Here is a 13,358-nt window from a genome sequence, read left to right on the forward strand (position 1 = left end):
GTCTTTGGTCAGGAAGTACTTGGCTGAGGGAGGACTTCCTATTTGATGATGGTGCCCGAATCCTGTTCCCAGACACGGGTGAAGGCAGGACGGCTGCCACCCTCCCTGACTTCGGGTGGAGGGGGGTGCTTTTTGAGGGGATGCTGTGTCTCTGGTTTTACAGGTCACCTGCTCAGGCACCTCTCCCAGGTGACAGCTACGTCCAGCCAGGCCCTGTACCAGGCTGGCCGCCCAGAGCCTGCTCGCCCCGGTGTGCTCCTCTCCGTCTCCAGGAAGTGTGACTCAGCAGCGGGGGCTCTTACATCCTAGTGTCTGGCAATCTCCAGAGTAGCAGGGGCAGGACATAGGACAGGGCAGAGGGAAGGGGGGGCGGGTGTCTGAGGTGCACGGCAACCCTCGCAGCAAAGTACCAACCACCCAAGATGCCACACCCTCACCTGGCCCGCCTGGGGCAGGCTGCTGGGCGGAGCTGCTGTGAGACCAGTCCGGGTGCGGCTGCGTCTGAGGAGGAGAGAAGTGGAGTGTCAGAGGCTGGGGATCTCAGTGTGGGCCACGTGCCAGAAGAGGGGCCACCAGTCAGCCTGGCCTGTGTGGGCACCAAGGCAGCGTCACAGTGGGAGAGGCCAAGGGCCTGGCAGCCCCATGAGACCACCCTGTGGTCACCATGGTTACCATGAGGTCAGATGCAGGGGCTTTGAGGACGGAAGTGAGAGGGGTGGGTGTCACAGTCTCCGAGGGGGCCAGGAAGTAGCACCCGCACCCTCTGCCCCTGCACCCCACCTGCTTAGAGTTTGGGGCCCTTTGAGAAAGAAGGGGCGTGGCATACACATTGCAGGAGGTCCTTGGAGGGTGCGGCTGTGCAGGTGAGCCCAGTGGGTTTGCTAAACATGGGTGAACCCCAGCCAGTTGTCCAGCTTAACCGGGACAGCGCCCCCGCGGGGGGGGGGGGGGGGGGGGCCAGGGGACTTTGTGCCCCTGGAGGGCAGGTCCCAGCCCTTGGGGCCAGCCGGTCGGCCTCCCCCTTCAATGGACTGACTAGAACCTAGGGCCGTGGGGGGCGGGGGCAGGGGTTTATGAAAGACCCGGAAGCTGGATGAGGGAGGGGTGTCCCCTTCATGCTCTTCCCCTGGAAACACTGGGTCCTCAACCCTAGCGCCTCAGCCAGGCCTGTCCTCGTGGCTGTGGCAGCGCTCGGCACGGCCCTGCTGTTCTGGACAGGCCTGCCCATGAGAGGCCCCTCCACCCCGAGGGGTAACCTCAGAAACTCCAGACGCGCCGAGATGCCATCAGGGCAGCGTCCAAGGCCTCTGAGGGACCCGGTGACTCCTGTCCTGGACTCTGCGCTGGGATCGCTGAGGGCAGCCCTCGTTCTGCGTGGCTCTCCGTGCCTTTGTGCGCTGACCTCACAGTGCCTCGGCCGTCGGCCTGTGCGCCCTCCTCCCGGCGCTTCTCCAGGTTTGAACTGCCGGACTGACGGGAAACATGCTGACCACAGAGTCGATGCTGTGCATCCAGAGCGACCACCCCCGGGCGTGTTAGATCTCCGTGAGCATCCTGCAGACATGTCCGCCCCGGTGACCAGCTCTCGTTCGCTCCATCGCCTTCACCGGAGCACGTGGATCCCGGACAGGGGCCCCCGAAACCGGAAACAGTCAAACGCGGTTTTAAGAAGCAAAAACTATGGGCACGTCGGCCAGAAACCTAAAGGCAAGAAGTTTTCTCACCAAGAACCAAGGCAGGGCCTCGGGGATGGGCTCCCGCTGCCCCTGCGTCCCCGCCCTTCCCAACGACCGGGCCTCGCCTCCGTGCCATCCGGATCGCCACTGCTGTGGCGCCACAGGGCTTGGGCTGCTGTCAGCACTGGGCTCTCAGGACGTCAGCCTGGGGAGGTCCGTGGCCCAGCACTGGGGACGTATTTTGTCATTTCCTTCTGTTCCTGGAACTGCTCACGTCCTGGCCTAGTCAGAACTCACTGCGCGTGATTTTCCCTTCCACCCATGGATGGCAGCGCAGCCCCGCCGGCAACCGGCCCGGCCGCGTGTCAGGCTTGGTCAGGAGCAGCTGGAACAGACCACAGACCCAGACCGCAGACGGGGGCGGGCTCCTGTCCTCAGGCAGGACGCTCCCCGATGCCGCCGGGGACGAGGCCAGCGTGTTTCCGACCCACGAGTCTCACAGCAGATCCACCAGCGTGGCGTGACGGCTGTGGGGCACCATCTCCGGTGGAGGTGCCACCGGCTCAGGCGGAGGAAGCAGCCTTGGGGAGGCCGCCGCCCTGTTCACAGCCAGGCCAGCCGGAGCAGTGAGGTCTTCCCATCCCCGGCTCTGCGGGTTCCTGTGGGCCCTGAGGGTTCCAGGCGAGGGTTCCAGGCGAGGCCAGGCAGTCTCCTGCGATGCAGCCGGCGGAGGGCAGGGTCAGGGGCCCAGGTGTGTGTTTGCTGAGAAAGTGAGTCCCAGTTACCTGTGCGAGGGCCACCTGGGCTCCTGCCCAGCACCTCCCGCTGCCCGACATGCGACTCGGCCATCCTGTCTCCTCCCACGGAGGGTGGAGGGTGGAGGCTGGAGGGTGGAGGGTGGAGGGTGGAGGGTGGAGGGTAGAGGGTGGGCCCAGGTCCTCCTCCAGAGACAGTGCTGCAGGCTCTGTGCACAGGGAGCCCGGGAGGTGCCTTTCTCTTCGAGCACCGTCCTCCCTAAATGTGGAAACCACTCTGAGCATGCGAGCAGGTGGGCTCTGAGCCGGCGGCTGGGCTGTGGGGACCCCCAGCTGAGCACACATAGGCACCTCTCCTGAGCCCAGAAACTTGCTCCAATATTCCCAGTCTGCCCCCGCTCCCCCCGCATGCTCATCGTTCCTTCTGCTGACACCCCTGCATCCCCACGTTTCTCTCACCACTTCCAGGGTCTCCGTTCTCCAGGATCTCTGTTCTTCAGGATGTCCATCCTCCAGGGTCTCCGTTCTCTGTAACCAGCACCAGGGAGAGTGAGGGCGGCAGGAGGCAGGTCAGAGCCTGGAATCCTCTTCTGTCTCAGACTGGAGATGAAGGATCCTCTGAGTTCTGATGAAGGGCGTCCAGGCACCAGATGAAACATCAGGGAGCCCAAGGAGGAAGGTTTAACCCAATCTCAGAATTCATCCCAGGCCCCCACCCCCTCATACTCAGCTGCTTTACCACATGGACTAGAGCCAGTCACCTGAGGCTACGGGTCCCGGCTCCCAGCTCCAGTCCTGCTCCTGGTCACCACCTCCTCCTTCTCCAACTCTTCCTCCTTTTAGTCCTTCTCCCCCTCCTCCTCCTCCTCCTCCTCCTCCTCCTCCTCCTCCTCCTCCTCCAGGTCACAGGCCCAGCACCTCTCCTGCTCAGCCTCCTCCTCCTCCTCCTCCTCCTCCTCCTCCTCCTCCTTCTCCTCCTCCTCCTCCTTTTCCTCCTCCTCCTCCTCCTCCTCCAGGTCACAGGCCCAGCACCTCTCCTGCTCAGCCTCCTCCTCCTCCTCCTCCTCCTCCTCCTCCTCCTCCTCCTCCTTCTCCTCCTCCTCCTCCTTTTCCTCCTCCTCCTCCTCCTCCTCCTCCTCCTCCTCCTCCTCCTCCTCCTCCTGGTCACAGGCCCATCACCTCTCCCGCTCAGCCTCCTCCTCCTCCTCCTCCTCTCCTCCTCCTCTGCCTCCTCCTTCTCCTCCTCCTCCTCCTCCAGGTCACAGGTGATTCTCTGGTTAGTCCAGCCCTGCCTCTGGAATTTTCTTCCAGGCCATTCTCCACCTCCCTGGTCCAAAAAGTGGCCCCTGCCCAGGATGACCCCCCTTCGAAGGTAAGAGGCGTGGGAACGAGGGGAGGAGCTCTATGCTGGAACGTCAAGTAGGGAGAACACCGTCTGTGGTGTCGGCCTGACACAGGCCCCTCAGAAGGACCAGAGCAGGTGAACTTTCCCGTGAGTGTTTCAGCACGTGGTGGATAAGGCATACAAAGGTTAAAGGGCATCTGTTCAATACAGGACACTGGGACAATTAGTGATACCTTGGATTTCATCTCATTTCGTGCACCAGAAATAAATTCTACGAAGCTAACGGAATTCATGCAGAAGAAGGGATAGTATTGGGTGGTGCAGCACAGAACAAGGCAGGGCAGGCAGCACGCAGAGGAAGAGGGCAGGGCTCGGAGCCAAGGGACTCAGGTTCTTCTTGTGCTTAATGTATTGGACAAAGCCCTTTACTTACCTGGACATTGCTGTCTTCATCTGTGAAATGATGGTGATGATGTGATGGTGATAGTGATGATGGTGGTGGTTATGTTGATGATGAAGGTGGTGATGGTAGTGATGATGATGGTGGTGGTGGTGATGATGTAGATGATGATAATGGTGATGGTGATGGTGGTGGTGATGGTGATAGTGATGATGGTGGTGGTGATGATGGCGATGGTGGTGGTGGTGATGATGGCAATGATGGTGGTGGTGGTGATGATGATGATGATGATGAAGATGATTAAATGAAAGGAACTCACCCTTTGTAAAGTTTCAATAGAGGCATCAAAGTAAAACTGGTTTACAGAGCCTAGTGAGAGCTTATATGTTCTTCCAAGCAAGGTGTTCAGCTTTACATCTTTTATAGCCTTTGCAGTTCAGGAGAGAATTCAGACTAGCTTAAAGGATGTATCAAATGCTGAACAGTTACACACAGTGGGAAAGAGTGGAGAATGGGCTACAGAACAAGTTGGAGACATGATGGACTGGAGATACAGGTCCCGTGTGGGCTCTTATCTGTTAGAAAACACGTTGTGCATCCACACAATTTATATTCCGTTAAAGGTTTAACAATTCCTAATACTAGCTAACATGCACTGGGTGCTGACTCTGTTCCAGCTTCTTACAGGAGTGGAAAGGTGCTCTCCCACTATGTGTTCATTGCTGCCCTACTATGCATTCATTTACAATGTAATCTGGAGACGCAATCGCTAGTCATAACATTACCAGCTCGGCAGAGGTGATGTCAGAGGCGACTAAATCTCTGGGCAGGAGCAGTGCTGGACTTGTATGATCTCCGAGGCTCGTTCCAACCATGACCTCTTTGACTGTGGGGACGTGTGTGCTCAAGACTGTAAACAGTGATTTCCAAACGAATGCAAGTCACCCGCTGAGCCAGAGTTCCCCTGCGACGTAGCAAATTGGTTCCTTCTTTTCCTCCTCATCCTAAGTCTTCGCCTATACATTATTCTCTGATCTTTTTCCTACTCTTCTGCACAGATGCTTCCTTACTCCCAAATTGCTGCTTTTGGATTATAAGCAGTTCCGAATGATCACTGGCTGTTTCATTCAGTGAAATAAACATACCCCCCAAGAGGTGGAACATACTTGCAAATTAACGGCAAGGGGATATAGCATTAATTTGCTTCAAAGTCTTTGCAATCATGTAGGTTAAAGGGTTTAACTGATTTTTTTCCTTCAGTGGAGTGAGAAATGGTTGTTAATTTTTTATCGCCTCCCCGAACAGACCTCGCCATCCCTAACGGATGCATAACCTGAATTAATCTCCGATGGGCGTCGTCGGTGAGGGGTGTGGTAACGAGGATCTCCTGGAGTCCTCGAGCATCTGAGCGGGAGGCACGTTTTCCTGGACCGCGCGCATTTGTCCTCAGTTGCTTTCATACTTTTGATGGAACATTTTGATTTTTGAGAAAAAACAAACTTGTATAGGACTTGGACACAATAACATTCGATAGAACTAGACTCACAGAGGCCATTAAAGCTCCCAGTAAATGAGAATTCTCTTTGAAATGTCACCCACGCCATGCTAGGACCTTCACAGCCTCCGTCCAACACTTCCTGCCAGGATTTTGCCCACAAACAACGGAACTGAAATGTTTCTTGTCATTTTTCACTTTTCAAACCTTAAGGAAAAAGGCAAACAATGGATTATGGTTTTTTGCAAGGTCACGAGGTGGTAGTAAAATCATGAGTTTTGAGTCTCATCAAACTAAGGTTACCTGTTGTTCGTTTTTTATCGATAGGAGATTGTTGGCCCTGGTGTTAAAGGTGGGGGCGGGAGAGTCATTGGCTCAGGGGGCGATAAGAAGTTACCAGACAGCGTTTCTATCCACTCATCTGCTGATGGGCTCGTGGGCTGTTTCCAGATCTTAGCTGTTATAAACTGTGCTGCTATGAACATAGGGGTGTGTATATCCTTTCTGATTGATGTTTATATTCCTACAATCACTGGGTCAAATGGGAGTTCCATATTTAATATTTTGAGGAAACTCCATACCGTTCTCCACAGCGGCTGCACCAGCCTGCATTCCCACCAGCAGTGCAGGAGAGTTCCTCTTTCTCCACATCCTTCCCAGCACTTTTTGTTGTTGTTGTTGATTTGTTGATGGCAGCCATTCTGACAGGTGTGAGGTGGTACCTTGTGGTTTAAAAGCGCATCTCAGATGAATGATGACTTTGAGCATCTTTGGGGGAGCAGGTGAGAGACTGAGTGAGGAGAAAGTGCAGCAGCCTCAGGGCTGGTCTCTGCCTTTCCGTCTTAGGACAGAATGCTAAGCGTTTCTCATGGACCGACCCCGGGTTTGCCCAGACCCAGGGCTTTGACCAGAACTGTGTCCCCTCCAGATGCGTCTTAGCCCCTGGTAGGATGAGAGTTTGCTTGGATGATGAGAGTCCCAGATGGGATCTCCAGATTGGAGAATTTTCACAGGCGATTTTTATTTTTGAGGGGGTGGGGGGGAAAGCCTTTGGAATGATTTAAAGCAGCTGTAATTCCCTCAGTGGCCGCTGGGTGGCAGCCGCCCGTGGCAGCAGAGTCCTGCTCGCATCCAGGAAAGGATGCCTAGTCCTTGCACACCAGGAGGCGAGTCCTGCCCCTGCCGAGTCCTTCTTTTTAGTTACAAATCAGCTTTGCTTCCTCCCTCCCTTTCAGGGTTGTATCTGAACCTGCCCACGTTTGGCTGCAAAAAGCATCGCTCTCCCGCCTTGAGGATCTCGACGACGGCCCAGGATTCTCGGGGAGAATTGCCCGCTTTTTGGTTTAACAGAGCAAGTGACTGGTCGTGTGACTGCGGCGAGTGACCGAGCGGCCCCTGTGTCAGCGTCTCCACGTGGGAAGCAGGCTGCCGGCCGCCGACAGAGTGACGGTGACGGCGCAGCGGGCCGTCTGAGGCTACACAGGTTAAAAAGGCGTGAGGTGCGCTGTGAGCCGTTACCATTGGCTGTGCCTGTGCCGCGGGGGTGTCCCCGGCGTGAACGTCCCACAGTGTTCACCCGTCTGCTGACGGCCCGGGCTGCTCCAGGTCTCAGCCACTGTGAACTGTGCGGCCGTGAACACGGGTGCACACTCTCCCGAGTTTGTGTTTCCTGTTTCTTCGGATAAATTCCTGGAAGTGGGATTGCTGGGTCAAAAGGCAGTTAGGCCCTGACCGGTGTGGCTCAGTGGATAGAGCGTCGACCTGCGGACTGAAGGGTCCCGGGTTCGATTCCGGTCAAGGGCATGGACCTTGGTTGCGGGCACATCCCCAGTGGGAGGCGTGCAGGAGGCAGCTGATCGATGTTTCTCTCTTATCGATGTTTCTAACTCTATCCCTCTCCCTTCCTCTCTGTAAAAATCAATAAAACATATTTTTTAAAAAGGCAGTGAGCTCCCTATTTAATTTTCTGAGGAGATTCCACATTGTTCTCCACAGAGGCCGCCCCGCCTTCATCCCCTCAGCAGCACCCAGGCTCCCTTCCCTTCCGCCCTTGCCCGCACATGGCGCTCGCTGAGGGGCGGATGGCGGCCATGCTGACGGGGTGGGTGGTACTCACTGTGGTTTAAATTGCATCTCGATGGTCCGTGCCTTTGAGCACCTTCCTCTGTCCCTCGGCCTCTGTCTGCCCGCGTTGGAGCCGGGTCTATGCAGTTTCCTGCCCGTTTCTTAACCGATCGCTTGCCTTCCTGGTGCTGGGCTGTGTAAACTCTGTCATGTTTTGGAAATTAAACCCGATCAGGTGTATCTTGGCAAATGCGTCCTCCCGTTCGGTGGCTCCCTTTTCAGCTTGCTGTTGGCTCTTGTGGCTGTGCAGTTGCGTTTCAGTTTGCTGTCGTCCCATTGGGTCATGTCCCCTGTTCCTCCGGCCCAGGAGGCACCCGGCACCCGTGTGGCCGTGAGAGGCGTCCTAGGCGTCCCTGTCTGTGCTTCATGGTCCTGAGACCCGGTCACTGGCTGGGGAGACGACTCGCATCGTGAGACAACGTCCCTGTGATTGGAAAAGGCTCTCCCGGGAGGCGGTGGTGGTTGGAAAGGGTCTCCCGGGAGGAGGCGGTGATTGGAAAAGGCTCTCCCGGAAAGGCGGCTGAGGATGCGCTTCCCCCAGGGCTGCCCCCCCCCCCCCCCCCCGCCTCCGGCTGAGGTGCAGGCCCCGCCCTCGAGGGGCGTCTGCAGGGGTCAGAGCCTTTGCTGTGGTAACGGGGGAAAGCTGGCCCAGGAAACACCCGGAGATGCTGTGCTGATGCCGGTGAAGAGGTTAAAAGCGGGGCCGCGGGCCTGAGGGGTCCCTCGTGGGGGCCGCCGAGCGTGAAGGGCAGGAATTAGGGCTCAGCTGCCGCCCAGAGCCCCCGGGGCTGCTTCAGTGTCAGGTGAAGTGAAGTGGAAACGGGCAGCCAGGAGGCGGCTTTAAATTAAACGTCAGAGTCACTTTGTGTTTAACCGCCGGCGCTCTAGGCCGTGCAGGGAAGCCCTCCCTCCTCCCGTAAAAGCCAAAGGAACTGAATCCAGTACAAACCTGCTCCCCCTGCACACGCTCTGCACACGCTCTGCACACGCTCTGCACACGCTCACGGGAGCAAGGGGCCGAGGTATGATACCACCAGCTCCCAGGAAATGCTGCCCAGCCCGGCTCCCGCCACCCCTGGCACCTCCACACGAGCAAGCCTGCGTGGACGTCGCGCTGAGGGCGCGGGGTCCCTGGGGTGGCTGCAGGGCCCCTGGGGTGGCTGCAGGCAGAGCGGCCTGGGGCGGCCGACGCCCGCCAGGGGGTCTGCAGGGCCGTGACAAGGTGCCTGGCCTGTTGGTGACAAGGTGCGCTGCCCCAACTTAAAAACAATGTATATATGTTTGTACTTTATTTATTAAGATGTTACATATGTGTCCCCATCCCCTCATTGCTCCCCCCCCCCCCCCCGTTCATGCCCTCACCCCCTCGTGTCTGTGTCCACTGGTTGGGCTCATATGCATGCCTACAAGCCCTTTGATCTCTCCCCCTTCCCCCTCCCTCCTCTGCCTTCCCTCTGAGGTTGGTCGGTCTGATCGATGCTTCTCTGCCTCTGGATCTGTTTTTGTTCATCAGTTTGTGTTGTTCATTATATTCCACAAACGAGTGAGATCCTGTGATACTGATCTTTCTCCGGCTGCTTATTTCCCTCAGCACGATGCTCCCCAGCTCCCTCCAGGCCGTTGCGAATGCTGATTTCAGAGGGGACTGTGCCCCGTTCTGGGAGCCTGACCCACTCCCTCCCTGCACGGCCCCCTCCCTCCCGACCCACCCAGCACTGTCCACCAGCACTGCCCACCAGCACTGCCCACCAGCACTGCCCACCCAGCACTGTCCACCAGCACTGTCCACCAGCACTGCCCACCAGCACTGCCCACCAGCACCGCCCGCTGACCTGACGCCGGACAGACAGTTCTTCGGCAGGCAGCTCCAGAGGAACAGGCCTGTGTTACTGACGGGGTCAGAGCCTCTTCGGCTGGTACCTGCTCCTCAGCAGAGCGGGGAGGCCGTGGTCCAGGGTGAGTGCACAGGAGAGTTCCAGAGGCTGATGAACCCTCAGGCCCTCCTCCCCCCCCCCCCCCCCCGTTCCCTTCCCCAGAGCACGGAGCTCGGTGTAAATTAGGAATCTAATCAGAAAGGCTTCTCGGCTGGAACAGGCTTAATTAGGAAATCCTCTCGATCGGGGCTGATGGAGGGAGGGCACAGCGGACTGATTGTGGTTACAGCGGCCGGCGAGCCTCTTAACGGTGACACTTTCAGGGAACTGGCTCTGTGAGTGTACGTGTGGGTGTGCATGTGAGTGTCTGTATGTGCACGTGTTTAATGTGAACGTGTGTATGTGCACGTGTGTGAGTGTGTGTATGTGCATCCGAGTGTGTGTATTTGTGTGTGCATGTGTGAGCGTATACCTGTGCGTGCATGTGTATGTGTGAATATGAATGTGTGTGTATGTGTGTACATGTGTGTGCATCCGAGTGTGTACTTGTGTGCATGTGTGTGTGCATGTGTATGTATGCGTGCATGTGTATGTGTGAATATGAATGTGTTTATGTGTGAGTGTATGTGTGTGTACTTGTGTGTGCATGTGTATGTGTGTGTGTACGAGTGCGTATGTGTGAATATGAATGTGTGTGTATGTGTGTGAGTGTGCGTATGTGTGAGTGTGTGTGTGAGTGTGTGTGTGAGTATGTGAGTGTGCGTGTGTGAGTGTGCGTGTGAGTGAGTGTGTGTGTGAGTGTGTGTGTGTATGTGAGTGTGCGTGTGTGAGTGTGCGTGTGAGTGCGTGTGTGCATGTGAGTGAGTGTGAGTGTGCGTGTGTGAGTGTGCGTGTGAGTGTGTATGTGTGTGAGTGAGTACGTGAGTGTGTGAGTGCGTGTGTGCATGTGAGTATGTGAGTGTGCGTGTGTGCGTGCGTGTGCGTGCTCGTGGCCCCCGTTCTGCGTGCTTCTCTCCACAGCGAGGTGCAGGTGGTTCACCGCGAACCGGTCGGCGCTGCCCCAGGCGCTGCTCCCCATGCTCGGCCCTGCAGGCCCGGGCGCCGCCCCGCCTCGGTGACGGGACCTGGACGTCAGCCATTTATTGTCATCGGTTAATCCTCATCAGACCGTGGGGGCCCGGCCCGAGAGGGAGCGAGGGGGACAGACCGGCCAGACGCATTCTAGAAAACACCGGCGTTTATTAACGGCCAGGAGCACACGGAGCATCGGGAGGGAGGAGACGGGCCAGTCCGCGAGCCGATCCGTTCCAAAGACCCGTCCCTTCCCGGACCAGCGGGCCGGGGGCATCCAGACGCCCGTGTGCTGTCTGTGTCCTGTCCGTGTGCTGTCCGTGTGCTGTCCGTGCACAGTCCCCCGCCGGCGGGGGGCCGGACTCTGGTGCGCTCGTCAGAAGCTCTTCCTCCAGGAGCTGGAGGTGTGAGCCCCGTCTGCCCGGCCACTGCCCGGGGGCGCGGTCCCGGGGGGCGCCATTCCGGGGGGCGCGGTCCCGGGGGGCGCCATTCCGGGGTGCACTGTCCCGGGGGGCGCGGTCCCGGGGGGCGCCATTCCGGGGGGCGCGGTCCCGGGGGGCCCCGCGCTGGGGAACCCCGTCCCGGGGGGCGCGGTCCCGGGGGGCGCGGTCCCGGGGGGCCCCGCCCCCCTCCTCCGCGGAGTCCGTCCGGGGGGGACAAGCGAGGAGGCTGGTGAGGGCGGATTTCCCCTTCGTCCTCGGCTTCCTCCTCAGCTTCCTCTGGTTCCTGAGCGGGAGGCCCAGTTCTCCCAGGATGGCGCTGAAGGAGAGGCACTGAGGACAGAGGGCAGAGGGCAGAGGGCAGAGGGCGGAGGTCAATAACCAGCTCCTGTCCCGCTGCCCACAGCGTGGCCGACACCAGGACCCGCCCGCCAGGCCCACGCCTCTCCCGCCCCGGCCGCCTCTCCCGCCCCGGCCGCCTCTCCCGCGCGGGGAAACCAAGGCAGCGGGCAGACAGGCTTCATTCGCAAACGCAGTGACACCACCTTCTCCAGCGGCTCCCAGGCAGACACAGGCCCGGCCAGACCGAGAGGCCGCGAGGCCGCTGCCCACGGCGGGGACCAGGCCCGAGGGCCAGGCGCCCGGACCCCGGGGGACACAGGGAGAGCGGCCCCCAGGCCGTGCTTTTTCTCCCGGGGACTCTGTTCCTGAAACACAGCCTGACTCTTGTGACTTTCCTTTGTGGTGAAGAGAAAGAAGCAAGCACCATTTACTGTGTGTTTTCTGCGGGAAACCACGGGGGCCGGCCAGCCGGGTGATGGGTGGGGGGAGGAAAGCGAGTGTGTGAGCCGTGACACGGGGGCAGCGGAGATCACAGACGCACACGGATGCAGAGGGTGTGTTGTGGGTTTCACCACGCCGTTCCATGCACGGGGGGCAGAGGACAGACGGACAGGACCCCGGTCCTCTCTCTGACACATCCCTGCCTGAGGGTTCCATTAAGGTGGGATTGTTTCGTTGACATTACTCTTCGTTTTAAGAATATTTTTATTGATCTCAGAGAGGAAGCGGGGGGTGGGGGTGGGAGAAACATCAAGGATGGGAGAGTCATAGATCGGCTGCCTCCTGCACGCCTCACACTGGGGATGGGGCCTACAACCTGGGCCTGTGCCCAGACCGGGAATCGAACCCTGACCTCTGGCTCATAGGTCGATGCTCAGCCCCAGGCCAGGCTGTTTTCACTGACATTCCTCCGGAAATGCTCCAGCCCCACAGACGCACCGTGTGGGTCCGGCCGGAAGGCAGTGGCAGCCTGCACCCCCGGCGAGGCCTGGGCGGAGGCGCGGAGTTCTGTGTGAAAGCACAACGCTTCCATCTCCGCGTTCGGTCTGTTCCGTCCTCGCCGAGGAGGTCTCCGCTGAGAAGCCACGGAGCCTCCCGTCGCCGGGAACCCACCGGCTGGCCCCTCGTCCGCGCGGAGGAAGGTCAGCCGGCCGGGGCTCGGACTCCCCAGCGGCTCTCGGGCATCGAGGTCCCCAGGCCGTTACCAAAGGGGGCGCCCCCCAGACCCCCAAACGCGCCGTTCACACAGACCGCCCCGCCCACCCGGCTCACCTGCCGGCCGCCGCGGCCCCTGCGGGCCGCGTACAGGAGCTCGCCCACGGCCACGAGCGCCGCCAGCACCAGGCCGGCCGCCAGCACCGCGAAGAGGCCGCCGACGCTGTCCAGGCCCAGGGCGCCGGCCTCCGGGCCGGCCTCGGGGCAGCCGCGGCCTCGCCACCACTTCTCCTTCATGGCGTGCAGCTTCCCCTCCTCCTGCAGCTGCAGCAGGGCCACCGACACCCTGTCCCGGAGCAGGGAGCCTGGGGGACACGGGGGACACGGGGGGGGGGGCGGTGAGGGACCCTGTCCCGGAGTGGGGGGCCTGGGGGACACGGGGGGGGGTAAGGGACCCTGTCCCGGAGCGGGGGGACACGGGGACACGGGGGACACGGGGAGAGTGAGGGACCCCGTCCCGGAGTGGGGGCCTGGGGGACATGGGGGGTGTGAGGGACCCTGTTCCGGAGCGGGGGGCCTGGGTGACACGGGGGGACATGGGGGGGGGCGGGCGGTGAGGGACCCTGTCCCGGAGCGGGGGCCTGGGCGACACGGGGGGACATGGGGGGTGTGAGGGACCCT

The 13,358-nt window shown here is 59.7% G+C and overlaps 1 protein-coding gene across 1 annotated transcript in view; it reads right to left on the reverse strand.

Annotated features, from left to right (window-relative positions):
* Positions 1–11,116: 11,116 nt before the first annotated feature.
* GRIK1 (glutamate ionotropic receptor kainate type subunit 1) overlaps positions 11,117–13,358 on the reverse strand; it is a gene marked incomplete at both ends in the record, with an annotated part of 35,379 nt that continues 33,137 nt past the window's right edge. The window contains 3 exon segments of the mRNA XM_084873833.1: positions 11,117–11,386; positions 11,388–11,513; positions 12,795–13,042. Coding sequence (XP_084729959.1) covers positions 11,117–11,386; positions 11,388–11,513; positions 12,795–13,042 — 644 coding nt within the window.

The sequence above is a fragment of the Pipistrellus hanaki genome (assembly GCF_964339955.1).
Source record: "Pipistrellus hanaki genome assembly, chromosome: 2".
In the NCBI taxonomy this organism is placed as follows: Eukaryota; Metazoa; Chordata; class Mammalia; order Chiroptera; family Vespertilionidae; genus Pipistrellus; species Pipistrellus hanaki.